A 24,322-nucleotide genomic window follows, 5' to 3' on the forward strand; every position below is an offset into this window, starting at 1 on the left:
TATTGTACTATGCTTTGTTTTTCTGTAGACACATGGTTGTTGTTTAATTTGACTGGGAGGGAATCACTTACTGCTTCAAAGATCCTTGGCTCACAGCATCTACAACAGGGGTAGGCAACTAGATTAAGCCATAGGACGATTTTTGTCGGAGCTATTGGCCTTGCCTTGGAAAATTAAAATAATAATTTGTAAAAATAAATATGTCATTGACTATGACACCTTCCTAAGTCTCTCAGAGCAGGAGTGTGAATGGGAGGAGATCACCATCACAGCTTCTGACCACAACTAAGCCCAAAAAGAGATTGTATTTGAAAATAACAATCATTTCATACCTTGATTACATTGATGCACTATCACTTTAAAAATATATATATATTTCCTAAATTAAACATATTTTTAGCTGAATTCCTGGTGATTTTACAGTCTTTTTGACCAAAAACTGACCCCCCGCCACTACTTGACAATGGCATATGCTTTACAACACAATGTCCAATGGTGCTGAATTATAAAACAAGTAATAAACCATTATGAATGTACCTGTTCAATGGATGTTCTGTAATGAAATATTTTGTATTCCAAAGGAGTGAAAAATAAAGGTTTATAATTCCCAACAGTCATTTGTAAGTGACCTGTAGAGTTCTTCATAGGTCCATCATTAGTCTATGGAGCTTTAGGAAGCATAATAATATGCCCTCATACTATGATGATAATGCAATGCTGCTTTTCAACTGTAACACCAGTGTTCCACTACTGTATACACCCTTATGTTATTGTGTTTCCATAGCTAGGGCTGACAGTGAAGACTTGTGAAGAACATTATCAACAACCTCTGCATAATCAAAACAGTTGCTTTGTGAGGTGTTAACCGTCAAAGGTGTAAATCCATGTTCACAGTTAGCCATTGTTATGTAAATGCTGCCTGAAAAGCCCCAACGGCCTTGCCTTTGCCTCAAGTTAGAGCAGTTCCAGGAGCCACAAAAGTCAGGTTTTTTTGGTTAAAACACGGGTAAATCCTCAGTGGAAATGCGCCAATAGTGGGTTCACCCATAGATGGTGCTAATGGCTAACAAGTGACGGTTTTCCCAGGGAGTTGGCTTGCGCTCTCACAAACTCAATGGGGTTATTGACCAAGTCCCATACCACTCATACACTGTTCTAAATTATTTTTGCTGTGGAAATTTACCACACAATCTTAACTGACAATGGTAGAACTGCAAATAAGCCATATAATGAAAATGTATACAATAATTTCATAAGATGATATACTAACAGGAAGCTGTTTTAGAGGACAGCGACCCAGAAATGTCAGTGTGTGTGTGCTGGTGATATGAGGACTGGTTTTTAGAACAATGGCACGCTTTATTTTGGACAGAGTCAATCAGTAGCTGGTCACTCCTTCAGTAACCAAGGTTCGCCGCTCACAAAGTGCTGTTATGGAAGCCAGATTCCACTGTCCTCAGGTCAACCAGCAAACAACTGAATCATCTCCAACATGCCGCAGGTCATTGGTTATCATTGTAACATTGCACTACTACACAACAGGAGGTACAGTTAAGTGTATTTCAATAGTGTTCAAAATGTGTTCTGCTGAAACCCTGTGGCGACTGGAACATACTCTATAGAAATGACCTGTCATTACAACTTATTGCCACTACTCATATTACATATTCACTCCCAAGTTTCAGGTCGTGCACTTTCTTCCACGTCCACATGTCACACGTCCTGGGGGTTGGTATAGCTGTTGTTACCGATAGTTACTGTAGGCCTATGTACTGCAGTTTTGTCTATTTTCTTATTTGCATTTAATGTGGTCACAGTGATTGGTATTTCTGTAATATACTTACGTTATTCATGTGTCGTCTTGACTTGCTTCATTCTAGATAATATGCCAAATATTAATAGAAAAATAAACAGTTCAGATGGATAAACATCACAATGGTAATATGGGTATATTTTACACTGCTCTATAGATGAAAATACATATAAACCAAACACAAATATATATTGCTGCAGAGGGAATACCTCTCATCTGATACAAACTATACATGTATTGACAGATGAAATTCAATAGTCAATTACATATTTTGATGGTATATACATTATAATGAGAGTGAAGGTTACCCTTGTAAGAGCTACACTATATATACAAAAGTATGTGGACACCCCTTCAAATGAGTGGATTCGGCTATTTCAGCCACACCCGTTGCTGACAGGTGTATAAAATCGAGCACACAGCCATGCAATCTCCATAGACAAACATTGGCAGTAGAATGGCCTTACTGAAGAGCTCAGTGACGTTCAACGTGGCACTGTCATAGGATGCCACCTTTCCAACAAGTCAGTTTGTCACATTTCTGCCTTGCTAGAGCTGCCCCGGTCAACTGTAAGTGCTGTTATTGTGAAGTGGAAACGTCTAGGAATCGTCTGTCCTCGGTTGCAACATTCACTACCGAGTTTGAAATTGCCTCTGGAAGCAACGTCAGCACAATAACTGTTTGTCGGGAGCTTCATGAAATGGGTTTCCATGGCCGAGCAGCTACACACAAGCCTAAAATCACCATGCGCAATGCCAAGCGTCGGCTGGAGTGGTGTAAAGCGCGCCGCCATTGGACTCTGGAGCAGTGGAAACGTGTTCTCTGGAGTGATGAATCACGCTTCACCATCTGGCAGTCCTAAGGACGAATCTGGGTTTGGCGGATGCTAGGAGAACACTACCTGTTCCAATGCATAGTGCCAACTGTAAAGTTTGGTGGAGGAGGAATAATGGTCTGGGGCTATGTAGCATGGTTTGGGCTAGGCTGCTTAGTTCCAGTGAAGGGAAATCTTAACCCTACAGCATACAATGACATTCTACACGAATCTGCGCTTTCAACTTTATGGCAACAGTTTGGGGAAGGCCCTTTCCTGTTTCAGCATGACAATGCCCCCGTGCACAAAGCGAGGTCCATACAGAAATGGTTTGTCGAGATCGGTGTGGAAGAACTTGACTAGCCTGCACAGAGCCCTGACCTCAACCATAATCGCCCAACATCAGTGCCCAATCTCACTAATGCTCTTGTGGCTGAATGGAAGCAAGTCCCAGAAGAGTGGAGGCTGTTGTAGCAGCAAAGGGGGGACAAACTCCAACTCCATATTAATGCCCATGATTTTGGAATGAGATGTTTGACAAGCAGGTGTCCACATACTTCTGGTCATGTAGTGTATTTCCTTGAGGGCTCCAGACACTTCAGCCAGTGGCTCAACTAAGCAGAATAGATTTCAACAATTTTGGTTTAACCAGCACTAAGACTGGTATAGATACAAAACATATGAAAGCTCGCCAATTTCACATAAAATCCAAGGAATCACTTCACTTCCCTTAAAATCTAGAGCAGGTTTACACCATGAACATAGAAAGAAAAGTTCCCTCTCTTTCTCTCTCTATGACAGTTTAAATGTTCAGTATAATGTGCCCCCCTGTTCCATCACCCCCACCCACCCCCTCTCAACTCTCTCTCTCTCTCTGTGTGTTTGTGTGTGTGTGTGTGTGTGTGTGTGTGTGTGTGTGTGTGTGTGTGTGTGTGTGTGTGTGTGTGTGTGTGTGTGTGTATGTGGACGTGTGTATGTGTGTATGGGTGTATGTCCGTCCACTGGCCAGCTCTGGCAAAAGCTGAAGCAGACATGAGGCAGCATGACAATGTGTGTGTGTGAGTGAGAGAGAGGTGGAGTGGATGGAAAGGGAGGGAGAGTGGAAGAGGGAGGGAGGGATCAGGGAGGGAGGCAGGCCCAGCCCAACCACAGTGGGAGGACTATCCCATGCCAGGACTTGTGGCGGCAGCAGCGCCTACCAGCCTTCACTGACTGGAGGAAGTGTGTTGGGGGTTGAGTGGAGCAGAGCAGCAGTTCAGGAACAGAGCGGGCTTCCATTTTAACGCGGCCAACAGAAGCCAACAGCCAGTAGTAGGAGTCAGCTGCAACAGCCTGTGAGGAAGCAGCAGTGGGGGCAGCAAAGCCGGGACAAAGTGAGCTCACAGAAGTGCCTCTGATCACCCTGCAACCACATTCCAGCACAGGAGAATGAGCCAGTCAGCCTCCTCTAAGCCTGTGTGACGGGCTGAGACCTAAACTAAACCTCTTCTTCTCTTCTCTTCTTTGCCTGGACTTTATCGCCCTCCTGACTGACAAGGGATTTCAAAGGATTTAAAAGTTCCTATTTTCAGTTTTGAAACGGTAAGGTTTGGAGTTTTTAAGTAGTTTGTAGTGTTTTACTTGCAGGGGAGCTGGTTTTAGTGTTGTGCTAGTACTTCAAAGCAGTTCTGAAGTAGTTTTCAATGCTTCTCTCTTTATCCTGTGGTTCAGCCACATTTCATTCAATGGAATTGATTCAAAATGTAAAATGGGGGCATTGCTTAGTCTTTATTTACTTTGGCTCTGTGCCCTACTTGTGTGTGTGTGTGTGTCAGTGTGTGTGTGTGTGTGTGTGTGTGTGTCAGTGTGTGTGTGTGTGTGTGTGTATGTGTGTCAGCAGTGAGGTGGGGGACCAGGCAGATTTCTGAAGAGAGAGAAGGGGGTCATTCAAACTCAACGAGCAGTGTGGTTGTGATTTCTTTGAATGATACAGTGAGTGTTGTTAATTAAAAACCATGATCTCCTCATCAAGCTTTGGCTGCAGCTTTTCACACAGTTAGAGAATCGCACCACTGTGAATGTCGTACTGGTTGAGCTTTCTTTTGCATTAGTTTGGTACTCGATGATGTTTGGAGCTTTGCTGTGCTGGAGACCTTTATAATGTGAAACATATAGGGCCATTCCAGAGCTAGCATAGTCCTCAATGAGTCTGCAGCATTTTTTTCATTTAAATTTTTACTTAATTTATTGAATGGCTGGTCTGCTGGGAGGAAGAACAAGATGGAAAGAGAAAGAGAGATATACGTACTCTTCAAGCCACAGCTGCTGTGTGGTATTCCAGGCCTCAGGGCTGCGCTTTTCAGGCAGCCATTGTCGATGACATGTACAAGAGTCCCTCTTACCTCACATTGGCCACACCCTCCTCCTTACCTGTCTAGATATCTCCCTTTCTCTCCTTAAAGTCTGGATCCAGACACACACACCTGTATTTCCACCTTCCTGTAGCTATCTATCTCTAAAACAAATAGAAGAAAAGCTCTACTGTATGAACACACACATACAGATAGTGTTAACTATCAGATAGGAGCTGTGAGACAAGCGTAGAAAGAACACAGAAAACATGGGAGTTCAATTCTCTTCTCTGTCTCTCTCTCTCCTTTGATAAAAGATAGATTACAAAGAGCTGGGTGAGAGACGGATGGATAGGACCCTGATAATGTGGTTTGGACAGGTGGGTTGGCAGAAGGCTGGTGTGTGTGTACAGTAAGCTAAGAAGAAAAAGGCATTCTGTTTTTCACCGGGCAGGGACTGACTGTAGGGCTGAGGGCTGCTGGGGCAGTATAGTGTCACAGAAAGGAGCAGCTAGCCACACAGCACACATATGTAAGCCATTAGCCAGAGTGAAGAGAGGGAGAGAGGGAGAGAGAGAGCTAAAGAGAGGGAGACCGAGAGAGAGAGAAAACGGGAGCATAATCCATTTTGGAACGCATTCCTCTATGACCTTGGGAACGAAGGTGGTAATTAGGTGGTGCTTTAGGAGCCTGGTGGGTGCTGCTGCTGCACACAGATTCACCCAAAGGCAGGGAAGCAGCTCTCTTTTATTTCCCTTCAAAATATCCTGTGAAAATGAGAGACAACTATATGTTTGAGTTCCAGAGTCGCTAAATAAACGGCATAAAAATATCCCCTTTTCTCCAGTTCCACCTCCTGCTGCTTTTTTTCCTACAGATTCCACGGTTTTGTTTATTTTGGCCCTTCGGTGTTGAATGGGCGTCAAAGCCACAGTGTAAACGCATCGAGCGAGACAGGAAACAGGCAGAACAAACTATGGCCTCTTCTCTTCTCTCCAAAGCCACTTCATCCATCCAGCCTGTTATGTCATGGTGGGAGATGTTATCCCCCCTGACTGTTTAAAGTGTGCTGCTGCTGCTTTCTGTTCATGCCAAGTATGAGTGCATGCATGGTGCTCTGTCTGAGTGACTGATGAGAATTAGGGTGGGTTATTAAATGGTGTCCAGATTTTAATGCTAAATACCTTCAGAAGCCCACAGTCTCTGCAAACTAGCCGTAGCACGGAGAAGTGATGTACTGCACCACAAGCAAAGAACAACACGACAACACATCAAGGTAGCGACCCAACATGAAAACAACATGGCAGCAGCACAACATGGTAGCAGCACAAGACATGGTACAAACATTATTGGGCACATACAACAAGACAAAGGGCAAGAAGGTAGAGACAACAATACATCACGCGACGCAGCCACAACTGTCAGTTAGAGTGTCCATGATTGAGACTTTGAATGAAGAGATGGAGATAAAACTGTCCAATTTGAGTGTTTTTTGCAGCTCGTTCCAGTCGCTAGCTGCAGCGAACTGGAAAGAGGAGCAACCCAGGGATGTGTGTGCTTTGGGGACCTTTAACAGAATGTGACTGGCAGAACGGTGTTGTATGTGGAGGATAAGGGCTGCAGTAGGTATCTCAGATATGGGGGAGTGAGGCTTAAGAGGGTTTTGTAAATAAGCATCAACCAGTGGGTTTTGCGACGGGTATACAGAGATGACCAGTTTACAGAGGAGTATAGAGTGCAGTGATGTGTCCTATAAGGAGCATTGGTGGCACATCTGATGGCCGAATAATAAAGAACATCTAGCCGCTCGAGAGCACCCTTACCTGCCAATCTATAAATTACGTCTCCGTAATCTAGCATGGATAGGATGGTCATCTGAATCAGGGTTAGTTTGGCAGCTGGGGAGTGATTACGATATAGGAAACCAAGCCTAGATTTAACCTTAGCCTGCAGCTTAGCCTAGCCATACTCCCAAGTACTTGTATGAGGTGACTACCTCAAGTTCCAAACCCTCAGAGGTAGTAATCACACCAGTGGGAGAGGAGCATTCTTCTTACCAAACCACATGACCTTAGTTTTGGAGGTTTTCAGAACAAGGTTAAGGGCAGAGAAAGCTTGTTGGACACTAAGAAATCTTTGTTGTAGAGCCTTTAACACAAAATCCGGGGATGGGCCAGCTGAGTATAAGACTGTATCATCTGCATATAAATAGATGAGAGAGTTTCCTACTGCCTGAGCTATATTGTTGATGTAAATTGAGAAGAGCGTGGGGCCTAGGATCGAGCCTTGGGATACTCCCTTGGTGACAGGCAGTGGCTGAGATAGCAGATGTTCTGACTGTATACACTGCATTCTTTGAGAGAGGTAGTTAGCAAACCAGACCAAAGACCCCTCAGAGACACCAATACTCCTTAGCCAGCCGACAAGGATGGAATGGTCTACCGTATCAAAAGCTTTGGCCAAGTCAATAAACATAGTAGCACAACATTGCTTAGAATCAATTGCAATGGTGACATCATTTAGGACCTTTAAGGTTGCAGTGACACATCCATAACATGAGCGGAAACCAGATTCCATACCAGAGAGAATACTATAGACATCAAGAAAGTCAGTCAGCTGAATATTGACACGTTTTTACAACACTTTTGATAAACAGGGCAAAATAGAAATTGGCCTATAACAGTTAGGATCAGCTTGATCTCCCCCTTTAAATAAAGGATGCACCGTGGCTGCCTTCCAAGCAATGGGAACCTCCCCAGAGAGGAGAGACAAGTTAAAAAGGTCAGTGACAGGCTTGGCGATGATAGGGGCTGCAACCTTAAAGGAGAAAGAGTCTAAACCATCTGACCCAGATGTTTTTTTGGTGTCAAGTTTAAGGAGCTCCTTTAGCACCTCGGATTCCGTGACCGCCTGCAGGGAGAAACTTTGTAGCGGGGCAGGGGGAAAAAAGGGAGGAGCATCGGGGCTAGTCGCATTAGAAGGGCTGGGAGATGAGGAAATGTTGGATGGACAAGGAGGCATGGCTGAGTCAAATAGGAATCCTGACTTAATGAAGTGGTGATTAAAGAGCTCGGCCATGTGCTCTTTGTCAGTAACAACCACATCATCAACATTAAGGGACATGGGCAGCTGTGAGGAGGAGGGTTTATTCTCCAGGTCTTTAACTGTTTTCCAGAACTTCTTGGGGTTAGACCCACAGAGAGAGAACTGCTCCTTAAAGTAACTAGCTTTAGCCTTCCGGATAGCCTGAGTGCACTTATTTCTCATTTGGCTGAACGAGAGCCAGTCAGCCTGAGTAAGCGTGTGCCGAGCCTTTCAACAAATGGAATTCTTGAGCTCTAGTAACTCTGCCAGATCATGGTCGAACCAGGGGTCGAACCTGTTTTTCATTCTCATTTTCTTTATGGGGACTTGTTTGTTAACAATAACACTGAAAATATCAAAAAAGAAGGTCTGTCTTCGACAGAGGGGATCAAGCTGATTCTATACCAATTTACAGAGGCCAGGTCATGAAGGAAGGCTTGCACATTAAAGTTTTTTAGCAAGTGTCTATGACAAATCAGAACAGGTCGTTTCACTGAGTAGCCATTACGAACATAGGCTGTAAAACAGTGATCACTAAGGGCATTACAGAAAACACCAGACTGATACCTATCAGGATTATTTGTGAGGATAACATCAAGGAGAGAAGCATTTTCTGGGTGTTTGGAGTCATACCTTGTGGGATTGGTAATATTCTGAGAAAGATTTAGGGAGTCCCATTGCTTTAGGTCAGGTGGTTTAAGCATGTCCCAGTTTTGGACACCTAGCAGGACAAATTCAGACTTAGTGTAAGGGGCCAGAAGAGAGCTTAGGGCAGGTAGGGTACAGGCCAGTGCTGATGGTGGACGATAACACCCAGCAACAGTCAACAAAGAGCTATTTGAAAGTGTAATACTTAAAACCAGCAAATCAAATTGTTTGGGGACAGACTTGATGGAGACAACCGAGCACTGAAGGTGTTCCTTGGTAAAGATTGCTACTCCACCACCTTTGGAAGATCTGTCTTGCTGAAAAAGGTCATAACCAGAAAGGTTAACATCAGTGTTCAAAACACTCTTTCTTAACCAAGTCTCAGTAATGACCAACACACATCTGGATTCAAGCTGTGAACCCACACTTTCAATTGATACATTTTATGTAATACGATTCTTGTGTTAACATGCAGAAAGCCCAGGCTTTTACAAGAGCAGAAATCAGTGAAGCAGATATCAGAGCACAAGTCAGAATTGGGGCTAGCAACAGTAGATGGGCCAGGGTGTACATGCACATTTCCAGATATCATCAGCAGTAATACAAACAGGGCACGGCTGAGGACAGGGAGAGCTCTGCAGTGTAGATTTTTTTTTACATTTGAATGTGCATCAGATGGCAACAAGATCATATTGTACAGCAATTTCATCAGGTAACATGAATACAGAGCCAGCGAGAGGTGGGTAGAATAGGATGGGAGTCCAAGAGACCGTGTAACCAATAGAGAGAGAGCCGAGTGTGGGAACAAACCTAGTCTGTCCCATGGGCAGGTAAACAAGCAAGGTCAAAGTCAACAATGCACACAGGAGTCATGAGGCAAATAGCATATGTTTTATTTATTTAAGCAGGCAAGTCAGTTAAGAACAAATTCTTATTTACAATGACCGCCTAGCCCGAACAACACTGGGCTAATTGTGCGACGCCCTATGTGACTCCCAATCACAGCCGGATTGTGATACAGCCTGGAATTGAACCAGGGTCTGTAGTGACACCTCTAGCACTGAGATGCAGTGCCTTAGACCACTGCACCACTCGGGAGCCAATAACATAAAGGCAAATTATGAGGCAAATAGCATAAAGATATAGCATAGGCGCAGCTATTCCAACCTTCCATATTGTGCCATTCGCTCCCTATAAAATGGAGTTGGACCAGAAAGACACAAAGCACAAAGACAACATTGGAAACAATATAATAATTCCAATACCCCATTGAACTCATATGCTAGTTCACAGAGGCCTTACCTCTGTGCCCCAAAGCCAGTGGAGATCCTACTAGTACTAAAAGGTGAAATGACGGGTTGCAAATGACATATGACAAGGGCCTATTAAAAAACATTCCACCTTAACAGTCTCCCCATAAGCAGCAATACTTCCTGAAGTGATAAAAAACATGTTTGGTGTGGCTGAGGGTCGAAGACAAACATCTTAGAAGATCATTAATGTGTCCCTGGCTGCCGGGCCAAGCGCACTGACTCCCAGAGAGACAGTAGGCTCCATGTGGCGGGTTTTTACATTGGTCCACAGTACAGCCAAGTCCTCCCATGCTGGGCTGTACTGAGCCATATCCTCCCTTGCAGAAATATCACATTTTGTTTCCTTAGCTTTCATCCTTCATTCCACTATTCCTTTTTTTAAATGGAAGTATGGCACGTTCGACTTGTTTATACCATATCAACTGGGGAGGCTGACTTTGTACTTTATTGACCATAGATTTGGGTTTTGGCAATGTTTTGTTAAGAGAGAACTGGGAGGTTTCATTTGTGGAGTGTTAAGTTGATGGAAATCTGCTCTCCTTTTCACCACTGGAATATATTTTGGTTTAATGTGACCATGGTGAATTTTCAACTAACCCAATAATGGACTGCACTGCCACAAACTGTCAATCATGAACCAAGGCCAGCCAATAGGAGCACTTCTAAATTTGATGTTTTGAGTCAAGGAATGGAACTTGCCACAAGCCAGCCATGGGGTGATTGTTGGCCATCGCATGTGGCCAATATAACCTAAGAAAATAATAGTGTGGTGAACCTACATTCATCATGAATTTTGGCTACGCCTGAGCAGTCAAATTATTGAGTAGACGGGGCCTATTTGTTGCCAACTACTGTCCCATTGATCTTTAAATCATGTACTTTGTTCACTACATTCTTTCCCTGTTTCAAAACCTCCCCTATCTATTGACTGATCTATTGGTCCATTGAAATATGCCTAATTTAATAAGACATGGCTATTATGATAGTTATTGGTCTGGTTTCTGGCCAGACACTGCTGGTGAAATAGTACCTGCTTGGTAAATCAGGATATATGAATTAAATTAACAAATAAAACAATGATTAGGACTTCTAAAGATGGCCAGCTGTCGTAGTAAGCACTGTGGACTTTACGGCTGCAGAGTGAGTTTTATCCTCTCCGCGTGGTTTTAGACATTGTATTTAATGGATTATACTGCTTCCCTCACCTTAAGCTGTTTCATGTGCTGCTCCTTTTCCTTCTACACGAAGGACTCCCTCTCTCTGTTTTCCCCTTCCTTCAACAGCCATAGTTTTTGCTTGTTTCACTTCTCTTGAATTTTATGTAATGCTTATTTTCCATTTCCCTCCATATATCTTGTTTTTAAACGAATCACTCTCACAGTCACACATACACACAGTCTCCACTCCATCATGATCACCACAATGTGCCTTTCATGGAAAATGTAACCGAGGATTCTGAAGACGTGTAGCAACCGGACTAATAACATACAAAAAAAACGTGGACGTCTTAATTGGACTTTGTTGCTGCCGTCCAACCCTATGATCCCAATTGGATGACTTTATTATTTGTGACAGGCCAGAATGCTGGGTTTTTGGCAACTGTTGTCACCACAATGTGCTACAAAATGAAAACAACTATGATATCACTGTTCACATGATTGGGCCACATTTCCATCCTCCGAGGCTGACCAATATTGATTACTAGTTGGTGGATTTTATCCCCAGCATGTCAACAGCGCTCAGTGTTTCCTCTGTTACCTCCCATGCAGTTTAAGATGGATAATTCCATGCAATGTCAACTACAGCCAGGTGAGAGGTGTGGTTGCCAGGACAGATCAGGGCTGGGTATCAATACTCTGAGGTGGCACCTCTCTTCGCCTCAGACCTCTCCTTCATAATGACTGAAAGAAAGGAAACCATTGGAGACTATTGATACACAGTCCCAGGCCTCACAGTGCTGAGTGATCTATATACATCTAAGCCCTGCTGACAGCGCCCACGCACCACAGCCCAGCCAGCATTTACCCATACCTCCAGGGGCTGTGTCAGCTAGGAGTTCCAGAGTAGACACACCTAAATCCCTAGAATCCTTACCTACACTAGTATACCTGTTTCAGCTTGTTCTCTATGGAGCTTGCTGCTGGCAACTTACTTTTCAAACACCACTGTGCTTAGCTTAGGCCTACGCCTTCTCATCCACCATTACTCTACAGTCTACTCCCAGTCATTGTGCCATGGGTGGGCTGTGCTTTAAGATCCTTAGCTCGGCTGCCTGGGATGGTTGTTGTGTTGTGCCTTTGTGGCCGAGCGCCATGCCCTGAACCAGGAACAAAAGCACTCCATGTAAATTAAAGTGCAATGATCTGTAGTGCGTGCTGGGGCAAGTCGCTGCTGTTTTCCTGACGTGACTGATGAGAGACAGAATGGGACTATGGGAGAGAGGGGCCTAGTTGAAAAGAACTACAGCAGTGTAGCGTGTGTCTGGATTATTTATCATTTATTTATTGATATGTGATTGAGTATAAAATTATGGAGTTTTAGGATTACATGAAATACAGTAGTGGGTTTCCCTAACTTCTTTCACATGTCTGTGCTCACATTGGAATGTAGATTTGTCATCAGGTATACTCTGAAATATGTGTTGATGTATCTAATAGACTGCATTTTGGAAATGAAAACATCTCAATTGAATAAAAGTAGGATAGTCTTTATAAAATAATTAAACGTCAATATAATGCAGGACTACCCTCCATAGAGCTTCATGAGATGAGGAAGACTTTGCTCACATTGATTCTATCAAATACCTTAGCAAGGGCCGACTATCAAACACAGACTTTAACCTCAAACAGACTTTAACCTCAAACAGACTTTAACCTCAGCGTTTTGAATAACTTTATTAAGTACAGTGAAATGACTTTCTTGCAAGCTTTAAACCCAACAATAAAGTAATCAATATCAATATAGTACCAAAAATAACATAAGGTAGAACAATAACACACGAGAAATATACAGGGTCAGTTCCAATACCATATTTACAATGTGCAGGGATACTGGAGTGATAGAGGTAGGTACAGTACTGTATGCATAGGGGTAAGGTGACTAGGCATCAGGATATAAGATAAACAGAGTAGCAGCAGTGTACAGTTGAAGTCGGAAGTTTACATACACCTTAGCCAAATACATTTAAACTCAGTTTTTCACAATTCCTGACATTTAATCCTAGTAAAAATTCCCTGTCTTAGGTCAGTTAGGATCACCACTTTATTTTAAGAATGTGAAATGTCAGAATAATAGTAGAGAGAATGATTTATTTCAGCTTTTATTTATTTCATAACATTCCCAGTGGGTCAGAAATTTGCATACACTCAATTAGTATTTGCTAGCATTGCCTTTAAATTGTTTAACTTGGGTCAAACGTTTCGGGTAGCCTTCCACAAGCTTCCCACAATAAGTTGGGTGAATTTTGGCCCATTCCTCCTGACAGAGTTGGTGTAACTGAGTCAGGTTTGTAGGCCTCCTTGCTCACACACGCTTTTTCAGATCTGCCCACAAATGTTCTATAGGATTGAGGTCAGAGCTTTGTGATGGCCACTCCAATACCTTGACTTTGTTGTCCTTAAGTCATTTTTCCACAACTTTGGAAGTATGCTTGGGGTCATTGTCCTTTTGGAAGACCCATTTGCGAACAAGCTTTAATTTCCTGACTGATGTCTTGAGATGTTGCTTCAATATATCAACATAATTTTCCTTCCTCATGATGCCATCTATTTTGTGAAGCACACCAGTCCCTCCTGCAGCAAAGCACCCCCACAGCATGATGCTGCCACCCCCTTGCTTCACGGTTGGGATGGTGTTCTTCGGCTTGCAAGCCGCCCACTTTTTCCTCCAAACATTACGATGGTCATTATGGCCAAACAGTTTTATCTTTGTTTCATCAGACCAGAGGACATTTCTCCAAAAAGTACAATCTTTATCCCCATGTGCAGTTGCAAACCGTAGTCTAGCTTTTTTATGGCGGTTTTGGATCAGTGGCTTCTTCCTTGCTGAGCGGCCTTTCAGGTTATGTCGATATAGGACTCGTTTTACTGTGGAAATAGATAATTTTGTACCTGTTTCCTCCAGCATCTTCACAAGGTCCTTTGCTGTTGTTCTGGGATTGATTTGCACTTTTCGCACCAAAGTACGTTCATCTCTAGGAGACAGAACGCGTCTCCTTCCTGAGCGGTATGATGGCTACGTGGTCCCATGGTGTTTATACTTGCGTACTGTTGTTTGTACAGATGAACGTGGTACTTTCAGGCGTTTGGAAATTGCTCCCAAGGATGAACCAGACTTGTGGAGGTCTACAATTTATTTTCTGAGGTCTTGGCTGATTTCTTTTGATTCTCCCATACAGTTAGGCAAAGAGGCACTGAGTTTGAAGGTAGGCCTTGAAATACATCCACAGGTACACCTCCAATTGACTCATATTATGTCAATTAGCCTATCAGAATCTTCTAAAGCCATGACATCATTTTCTGGAATTTTCCAAGCTGTTTAAAGGCACAGTCAACTTAGTGTATGTAAACTTCTGACCCACTGGAATTGTGATACAATGAATTATAAGTGAAATAATCTGTCTGTTAACAATTGTTGGAAAAATTACTTGTGTCATGCACAAAGTAGATGTTCTAACCGACTTGCCAAAACTATAGTTTGTTAACAATAAATTTGTGGAGTGGTTGAAAAACGAGTTTGAATGACTCCAACCTAAGTGTATGTAAACCTACGACTTCAACTGTATATGATGATTGTATGGGAGTGTGTGTGTGTTTGTGTGTGTGTGTGTGTCTCTGTGTGTCTGTGTAGAGTCAGTATAAATGTGTGTGCATGTTATGTGTGTGAGCAAATGAAGTGTGTGTGTGTGTGTTGGAGTGTGTTTGCATGTGTTTGGGTGTGTGTTTAAGTGTGTGTGTGTTGGAGTGTCAGTGTGCGTGAGTGTGTAGAGTCCTTTGAGTGTGCATAAAGACAGCGCAAAAAAATATATACAATACAAGGGTCAACTCGTAGCCATTTTGTATCGCTATTTAGCAATCTTATGGCTTGGGGATTGAAGCTGTTCAGGAGCTGTTCCCTAACACCTTCGTGTCATTCAGAGGTTAAGTACTGGTGGTTACCAGAACCCCTCTCCTCTCTCTGGTACTATGCTCTGACACTTTCTAAAACACAGTCCAGTCCAGCCTCCCTCTCACCTAGTCCCCACCGCCACTGAAAACACAACCCACAAGTGTTGGCCGTTCGACCTTTTCATACATTTCTCATTGGTAGACAGTTTTTCCTGCAGCTCCCGGGGAAAATGGACATACCCTACTATTAGCACTAACTGCAGACCCTTGTGACACCCCCTTCACACACACACACACACACTATTTTACCCCCACCCCACTACACCCCTAGCAATGACCCTCTCTCATACACCCACACACACACACACACACACACACATAGCCCTGATTCATTGTTCCCTGAGGGGTGGTTTAAGCCCCTGGGTGCAGTAGGCCACGGCCCCCTGGTTTTACGGCCCTGGCCCCTTTCTCCGGAGTCCTTCAAAGTGTTTGATTTTAGCCTGCAGTCACTTCAGACTTAATTAACAGGCACATGCAGGCCTTTTCACTGTTAATCACAACAAACAATCAGGTGACCCGACAGAAACACAACATTTTGATTCACTCCCTTTGCCGTAGGGAGTGTGTGGTGTTAGAATTTCTTTCCAAGCTGGTCATCGTGTTGGTCTAGATTAGATAGAGGACAGGCATGCAATAGACTGACATACAGATATTGAGAGTTTTGTTGTTTCGTAATTCTATCTCTACACAGCCATGCCAAAGCTATCCCTGTGTGGTAACTAACGTGAAATCAATACTGTTGTGAGCATGTTGTGAACTTATGAAACTTTACTCGGTTTGATTCCTTATTTTGATTCTCGTTGTTAGTGAGATTATAAAACTGATAGAATGACCTAGAAATAGAACATGATTCTGATGTGAAAATGATTCCTAGAAGAATTCACGCTGGGATTTGTATTGTGGTATTTTGGATGGATTATCTTTATATGGGCGTCAGTTAACTGCCTGCCTGTTGTTTAAAGAATCACTTCCCTATTTCCCAGCTGACAGGCAAGATAGAGCACTAGGCCAAAACACAGATCACAGATGGATAGATAAGAGATGTGTGGATGAGTGGGGGAAGCCTCTCTCTCTCGCTCTCTTTCTCTCTCCCCAGCAGCTACACAGGAAGTTCATGACCATGAGGTCACAGGAACACGCCATATTTTAGGGCTACACAGCACACGACTGGTTCCAACTGGAATACAACAGAGTTTTCAGAGTTTTTTAAATTTCATTGTTGCTGTCTATCTTGTTTTTACTGTGCTAACTTGAGCATGATCAGTTGGTGACTATTTCCTTGTTTACATATTTAAAAGCAGTTACTTTTTAAATGGAGTAAATGGAAATTAGGAATACACCTAAAGTGAACATAGAAGTGGAAATAGTGTTTCATCATCATCTACAGTAACCTACCATGAGGCATAATGGCAGTCAGTGTGGCACCTGTGCAGACAGACAGTTAAATGTAAACAGACATCCTTCTTTGTCATACAACCTACAGTAGGCCTGTGTTCCTATTGTAAAGGTGTCAGTGGGGTGGCCGAGCACAATGGCTGACACCAAGGACTTTGCTCATCAAACATTGACTTGAGTGAAAACATGCATACTGTCAATGGGCAGAGGAAAGTGTGTTGTAGGGCCTGAGGCATCTCTCTCTCTCTCTCTCTCTCTCTCTCTCTCTCTCTCTCTCTCTCTCTCTCTCTCTCTCTCTCTCTCTCTCTCTCTCTCTCTCTCTCTCTCCCTCCTAACAGGAAAAAGACCCAGATGTGAGGATGGATGAGGGATACGAACTTGACCTAACCTACGTGACTGAGCGCATCATCGCCGTGTCCTTCCCCCGGACATGCTCAGAAGAGATCTACCTCCACAACCTGAAGGATGTCACAAGGATGCTCAAGTCCAAGCATGCTGATAACTACTTGGTCAGTTAGCACTACTCTCATCCATGTGTCTCACACCATTCTTCATCTCACTTGTAGTGCATAGACTATTGAGATACCTAGTCCTTTCTGTCCTATCTGACATCTTGTGGCTGACATCAGATTTCTATTAGAGTGAGATCATTAAAGTTTATCTTTGATTTGGTCAAGTTTAAAGTGTGACTGTTATTCACCCTGTGTCATTGTCTCACTGACATATTTTGTGGTTTCTAGAGAAGTGATGAAGACAGGACTATAGCCTACTTTAACCTCAGCACGACCATTTAGTGTGAAGCCTTCTTTAGTTCATATGGGAAAGAGGAAGTGAAAACGGTTGAAATAGTTACATTTTAAGATAGTTATAAAAGGCATATAATTGAATTGCAACATAAAAGTATGTATTCATGCGTACATGTCTTTTTCCTTTCTAGATTATCAACCTGTCGGAGAAGAGACATGATCTCTCTAAAATGAACACTAAGGTAAAGCAACCATACTGTCTTTTTCAGAATGTGCAACATAAACAAAACATAGGGCAAGACACGAGGTGCCGAAGAGATACAGGTATCAACAAGCTGCAGAATGACTCGGCTGTATTTGCCATAGCTAAATCAATGAATATCAGTGACAACATGGATCTCAACCGTATCTGCTTGAACAACTGTATCACTAGATAACCCTTTGATTTAGAAAGGCTGTCTCTAGGATTTCTGGAGACTCTGCACACGCTAAATAGATAGTATAGGTTGTATAGAGATTGTGTAGATGAGAAATATCTATAACAAAGTGTATGTGTGTGTGTGTGTGTGTGTGTGATTTACCTTGTTCTTGCAGACTCTGGACACCGGCTGGCCTGACCTGCATGCCCCTCCTCTGGATAAGATCTGTACCATCTGTAAGGCCATGGAAGGCTGGCTCAATGCTGACCCTCTACACGTGGTGGTCATACACTGCAGGGTATCATCATTACTCTGTTATCACCCTCTCATCATCTCTCAGTTCTCGTCTTCTGGCCAAAGATCACTTGTTTCACCTTATTATATAAAGTCACTGTCCAGTAAAAAAAATCTCACTTACATTTTTTATTTATTCTGTTAACTCATACCCAAATAATGTTGTTGACTCATCTTCTACTTGTATTTTTGGCCAAAGCATACATTTGAGAAAATAACACCTCAAAAACTCCACCTCAATCTTATCTCAAACAGACCATTAAAAAAAAGTATTTATATTTACTCATAGAGGATGATGTCATCCTCCTGAGAAGGATGAGCTGGCCAGTCAGCGGTGTACTCGCATGAATATTTTTAATGACCGGTATACGCCCACACCATTCTGTAGTTGGGGTATGCCCACACCATTCCAACACAGGGAACATTCAGCCGGAGGTACTTCCGGTTGGCGGGTGGGGTCATGGTAATTGTTCCAGGAGCTGAAAAAATAAGTGTTGTTTATTTGTTTATTTATAATTCAATAACACTACCTGTTACTGTTGCAATTGATTACACCTAAGCATTGGCACACAAAGATGAATTATTTTGACATCTTGTCTCTGTCTTGTATTTCAGGGTGGGAAAAGCAGAATTGGAGTGGTCATCTCATCGTTTGTGCATTTCACCGACATATCTGCCAGGTAGCTGCTGCAACCAATGGCATCTCATGGCTTTTTATCCATCTTTTAATTTATTGAGGTTTAGCACTGTGAAATGTGAGTTCACTCTAACCAAAATATCTGACCTCAGGAGAGAGTGAGTAGCACTGATTGAATGTTTGGGTCCAAACTCAGATCCTTGTCAACTCCAACTCAAATGTCTCAGATAAATATAAACAAAGATAATCTATTTCACTCTGACTACTTCCGGCCCACTCAGCCCTTTCACTGAATTCCACAGTGATTCAGAACGTGAGTCCAACAATCAATAGTTATGGTTGTGGGATCAAAGGCAAGCCACAAGTTATGAGTCACGTTTACAGAATTACACACTCTAAATCAACATAGACAATACTAGACAGTCATGATAACAGGTTGTGACAGAAACTGCCCTTTATCACAAAGGTCAATGTAATTTTCCCTGAATGGACCTGGAGATGAATTTAGCAATTAAATATGAGTTTCAGTAAGGCACTTGAGTTCAGAATAATTTCCCCTCAAGCACATGCAGTTCCTCTAAGTGGAAAAAGTTACACAAACAAAGATGAAAGTCATTGACACTCTGAAAGGATATTCAGAGCAGCTGCAACTCAGCTAATCCCTAAAGTCAAGAACTGACTTCAAACATTTAGAGAGAAAGTGGTTTATAAGGTGAAGGGAAGTGCTGTGTGTGTTTGTGTGTGTCTTGTCTTATGCGCTTATGGAGATCCTTTCTGCGCACAGCCCCCATGTGATATGAGTACACGTTGGCCCAGGCCAGGCTGGGGCAGGCCAATCAACGTGGGAGAGAGAAAGGGGAGAGAGAGACTGAGAGAGAGGAAAGGGGGTCCCCTGTAGCTCAGTTGGTAGAGCATGGCACTTGCAATGCCAGGGTTGTGGGTTCGTTTCCCATGGGGGGCCAGTATGAAAATGTATGCACTCACTAACTGTAAGTCGCTCTGGATAAGAGCGTCTGCTAAATGACTAAAATGTAAAATGGGGGAGAAAAGAGAGAGAGGAGAACAGAAAAAGATTGAGGACAGTGAGGAAAGGAAAGAAAGTGAGAGGGAAGAAGAGGAGAGGCGGGGAGATTTAGAGGGAGGTATATGGTGGGAGGGGGAGAGAGATGGAGAGACAATTGAGGAAGAGAGAAAAAGAGGGAGAGAGAGACCTCTAGTGAAAATCCTCCAGTGCCTGTTGGTTTTAGGCCTGTTGGTATAGCAGTAACTGTGTACACACCCTGGCCTCTTTCTCCTCTCCTCTGTGTTTACTCTGCATTGTCTTCCTCTCTGCTGGAATCCCTTGTCTCTCTGGTTACTTTCTCTCTTCATCGCTGTCAGTGTGTGCACACTCACGTTTGTGTGTGTGTGTGCGTGAGTACGTGTCAGAGAGAAACAGAATATGTATTGAATATGTGCTAATGTTTGTTTACATTGTGTGTAACTCCACTCAGTCAGCCAGGAGGATCTCTGGTATAGGCTGATGACTTACGCTCAGTTCAGTTTAATTCACTGTTCCCTTATTTAAAACTAAAGCTCTTAACTAAAGGTTACTTACATCATTGTCAGGAGTGCTTACCCTGTCAGTGCTTAAGCCTAAACAGTAGGGTAAGTCAGTGTTTAAGCCTAAACAGGAGGACGGTAAGTCAATGTTTAAGCCTAAACCATGTCTGTGTCTGTCTCATAGTGCTGATCAGGCCCTGGACCGCTTTGCAATGAGGAAATACTATGACGACAAGGTCTCAGCATTGATGACACCTTCTCAGAAAAGGTATGGCATCTTTTCAGGCACAATATTAATCTACTTTCTAGTATTGAGGAAATGCTCGTTGTGTGGTAAGGGTGGTGAGGTAAAGGTGTTTTCCATCCCTCCCCACCCATTTACACACACACACACACACACACACACACACACACACACACACACACACACACACACACATACACACACACACACACACACACACACACACACACACACACACACACACACACACACACACACACACACACACACACACACACACACACACACACAGTTACAGTTAGTGCTAATCTATACCCACCCCTTTTCGCCCATCCTAGGGCATGTTCAGGTCCCAAGCCCACCTGAACCAATAGAAAACCTATTGCGTGTCTTGGTCTTGTTTGTCCATTTCCATAGAAAAGGGCCTGTGATAGTCGTGCCATTGTGTGTAATTGAAACAGAATGGGATCCCGTGGTGACCTGGTGTAATCTAATCCTGCTGCATCACACTGAATCACTGTGACTCAGTCACACTGTGGGCGCCTCATAAAGAATATCCCCATCACAAACACACAGGCTCAATGGATCTCAGAGCGGTCCTTTTCCCATGTGTACTTCAGTAACTGTGTTATAATTGTCATGGATGGACCCATCCATTGATGTCAGGGTTGTAAGTGATCTGTTGTTGTCCACTGTAACCTATATGCAGAGGAGTTTAGCTAGTGAGGAACATCTAGCTAGCTATTGTGTGGATTACTATATCTCATCTATTATTTAATGCCAGGTATGTTTGGATCCTGAACAGTCTCCTGAGTGGGTCGATGAAAATGAATGCCTCTCCACTGTTCCTGCATTGCATCATTCTTCATGGGATACCCAACTTCAACACTGCAGGAGGTAACTTAAAAAACTATTTTGTTCACCTATTGGCCCACTAGGAGATACACATTTACATTTTCCACTCAGTCAATACAGATTTAGGATCTTAATTTGATCACTATGTTGCAGAAAACTTTCCTGCAATGCAGGACATTTGAAACTTGTAGTGTATTTGAGTTTTAAAAAGGCTTCTGAAGTTTGTTATTTCCACTTTGAAATTTCAGACTTGACTTTCCCTTACGAAAAATGTATCAACCCCTACAAAAATGTCCATTCATTATAATCCACATAATAATTCAAATTTCGTGTTAATGCAGGATTATTTTCCTGCTGTAGCAAACTGGCTCAAGTTAAGATCCTACATATGTAGAAGCTAGAAGTCTGACAAATAACTACCAATAAAATTCCTATGAGGCTATCTAGAAATAAGTGGGCTTTTTGGGAGATCTTGCATGACAGAAGCATGACTCTGTAGCTCAATTGGTAGAGCATGGCGCTTGTAACGCCTGGGTAGTGGGTTCCTTCCCTGGGACCACCCATACGTAAAAATGTATGCACACATGACTGTAAGTTGCTTTGGATAAAAGCGTCTGCTAAATGGCTTATTATTATTATTACATGTATACACACACATGCACATACACTACCATTCAAAAGTTTGGGGTCACTTAGAAATGTCATTGTTTTCGAAAGAAAAGCAATTTTTTTGTCATCAAATTGTTCAGAAATACAGTGTAGACACTGTTAATGTTGTAAATTGCTATTGTAGCTGGAAACGGCTGATTTTTTATGGAATATCTACATAGGCGTACAGAGGCCCATTATCAGCAACCATCAGTCCTGTGTTCCAATGGCACGTTGTGTTTGCTAATCCAAGTTGATCATTTTAAAAGGCTAATTGATCATTAGAAAACCATTTTGCAATTATGTTAGCACAGCTGAAAACTGTTGTGGTGATTAAAGAAGCAATAAAACTGGCCTTCTTTAGACTAGTTGAGTATCTGGAGCATCAGCAATTGTGGGTTCGATTACAGGCTCAAAATGGCCAAAAACAAAGAACTTTCTTCTGAAACTCGTCAGTCGATTCTTGTTCTGAGAAATGAAGGCTATTCCACGCGAGAAATTGCCAAGAAACTGAAGATCTCGTACAACGCTGTGTACTACTCCCTTCACAGAACAGCGCAAACTGGCTCTAACCAGAATAGAAAGAGGAGTGGGAGGCCCCGGTGCACAACTGAGCAAGAGGACAAATACATTAGAGTGTCTTTTTTGAGAAACAGGCGCCTCACAGGTCCTCAACTGGCAGCTTCATTAAATAGTACCCGCAAAACACCAGTCTCAACGTCAGTGAAGAGGCGACTCCGAGATGCTGACCTTCTAGGCAGAGTTGCAAAGAAAAAGCCATATCTCAGCCTGCCCATCTTAATCTTTGCTTTTTATTGGCCAGTCAGAGATATGGACTGATGGTATGAAAAATGTATGCACTCACTAACTGTAAGTCGCTCTGGATAAGAGCGTCTGCTAAATAAAAAAATTAAAATAAAAAGGGTTAATGATAATGGGCCTCTGTACGCCTATGTAGATATTCCATTGAAAATCAGCCGTTTCCATCTACAATAGCCATTTAGAACATTAACAATGTCTACACTGTATTTCTGATCAATTTGATGTTATTTTAATGGACAAAAAATGTTATTTTCTTTCAAAAACAAGGACATTTCTAAGTGACCCCAAACTTTTGAACGGTAGTGTTGAAGTCGGAAGTTGAAGTCGGAAGTTTACATACACCTTAGCCAAATACATTTAAACACAGTTTTTCACAATTCCTGACATTTAATCCTAGTATACATTCCCTATATTAGGTCAGTTAGGATCACCACTTTATTTTAAGAATGTGAAATGTCAGAATAATAGTAGAGAGAATTATTTATTTCAGCTTTTATTTCTTTCATCATATTTCCAGTGGGTCAGAAGTTTACATACACTCAATTAATATTTGGTAGCATTGCCTTTAAATTGTTTAACTTGGGTCAAACGTTTCGGGTAGCCTTCCACAAGCTTCCCACAATAAGTTGGGTGAATTTTGGCCCATTCCTCCTGACAGAGCTGGTGTAACTGGGTCAGGTTTGTAGGCCTCCTTGTTCGCACACGCTTTTTCAGTTCTGCCCACAAATGTTCTATGAGGTCAGGGCTTTGTGATGGCCACTCCAATACCTTGACATTGTTGTCCTTAAGCCATTTTGCCACAACTTTGGAAGTATGCTTGGGGTCATTGTCCATTTGGAAGACCCATTTGCGACCAAGCTTTAACTTCCTGACTGATGTCTTGAGATGTTGCTTCAATATATCCACATAGTTTTCCTTCCTCATGATGCCATCTATTTTGTGAAGTGCACCAGTCCCTCCTGCAGCAAAGCACCCCCACAGCATGATGCTGCCACCCCCTTGCTTCACGATTGGGATGGTGTTCTTCAACTTGCAAGCACCCCCTTTTTCCTCCAAACATAACAATGGTCATTATGGACAAACAGTTCTATTTTTGTTTCATCAGACCAGAGGACATTTCTCGAAAAAGTACAATCTTTGTCCCCATGTGCAGTTGCAAACCGTAGTCTGTCTTTTTTATGGTGGTTTTGGATCAGTGGCTTCTTCCTTGCTGAGCGGCCTTTCAGGTTATGTCGATATAGGACTCGTTTTACTGTGGATATAGATAAATTTGTACCTGTTTCCTCCAGCATCTTCACAAGGTCCTTTGCTGTTGTTCTGGGATTGATTTGCACTTTTCGCACCAAAGTACGTTCATCTCTAGGAGACAGAATGCGTCTCCTTCCTGAGCGGTATGACGGCTGCGTAGTCCCATGGTGTTTATACTTGCGTACTATTGTTTGTACAGATGAACGTGGTACCTTCAAGCGTTTGGAAATTGCTCCCAAGGATGAACCAGACTTGTGGAGGTCCACACATTTTAATCTGAGGTCTTGGCTAATTTCTTTTGATT

General features: G+C 42.7%; 1 protein-coding gene across 1 annotated transcript in view; it reads left to right on the top strand.

The window, feature by feature from the left end:
- The first annotated feature begins 3,823 nt into the window (after positions 1–3,823).
- LOC121535309 (tensin-3-like) overlaps positions 3,824–24,322 on the top strand; it is a 66,697-nt gene continuing 46,198 nt past the window's right edge. Inside the window, exons 1-7 of the mRNA XM_041842253.2 lie at positions 3,824–4,209; positions 16,902–17,072; positions 17,501–17,551; positions 17,904–18,026; positions 18,638–18,702; positions 20,386–20,469; positions 21,230–21,342. Of these exons, the coding sequence (XP_041698187.2) occupies positions 16,923–17,072; positions 17,501–17,551; positions 17,904–18,026; positions 18,638–18,702; positions 20,386–20,469; positions 21,230–21,342 (586 nt within the window). The 5' untranslated portion in view covers positions 3,824–4,209; positions 16,902–16,922. The remainder of the gene's footprint in view (positions 4,210–16,901; positions 17,073–17,500; positions 17,552–17,903; positions 18,027–18,637; positions 18,703–20,385; positions 20,470–21,229; positions 21,343–24,322) is intronic.

Source organism: Coregonus clupeaformis, chromosome 21, assembly GCF_020615455.1.
Source record: "Coregonus clupeaformis isolate EN_2021a chromosome 21, ASM2061545v1, whole genome shotgun sequence".
Classification (NCBI taxonomy): Eukaryota; Metazoa; Chordata; class Actinopteri; order Salmoniformes; family Salmonidae; genus Coregonus; species Coregonus clupeaformis.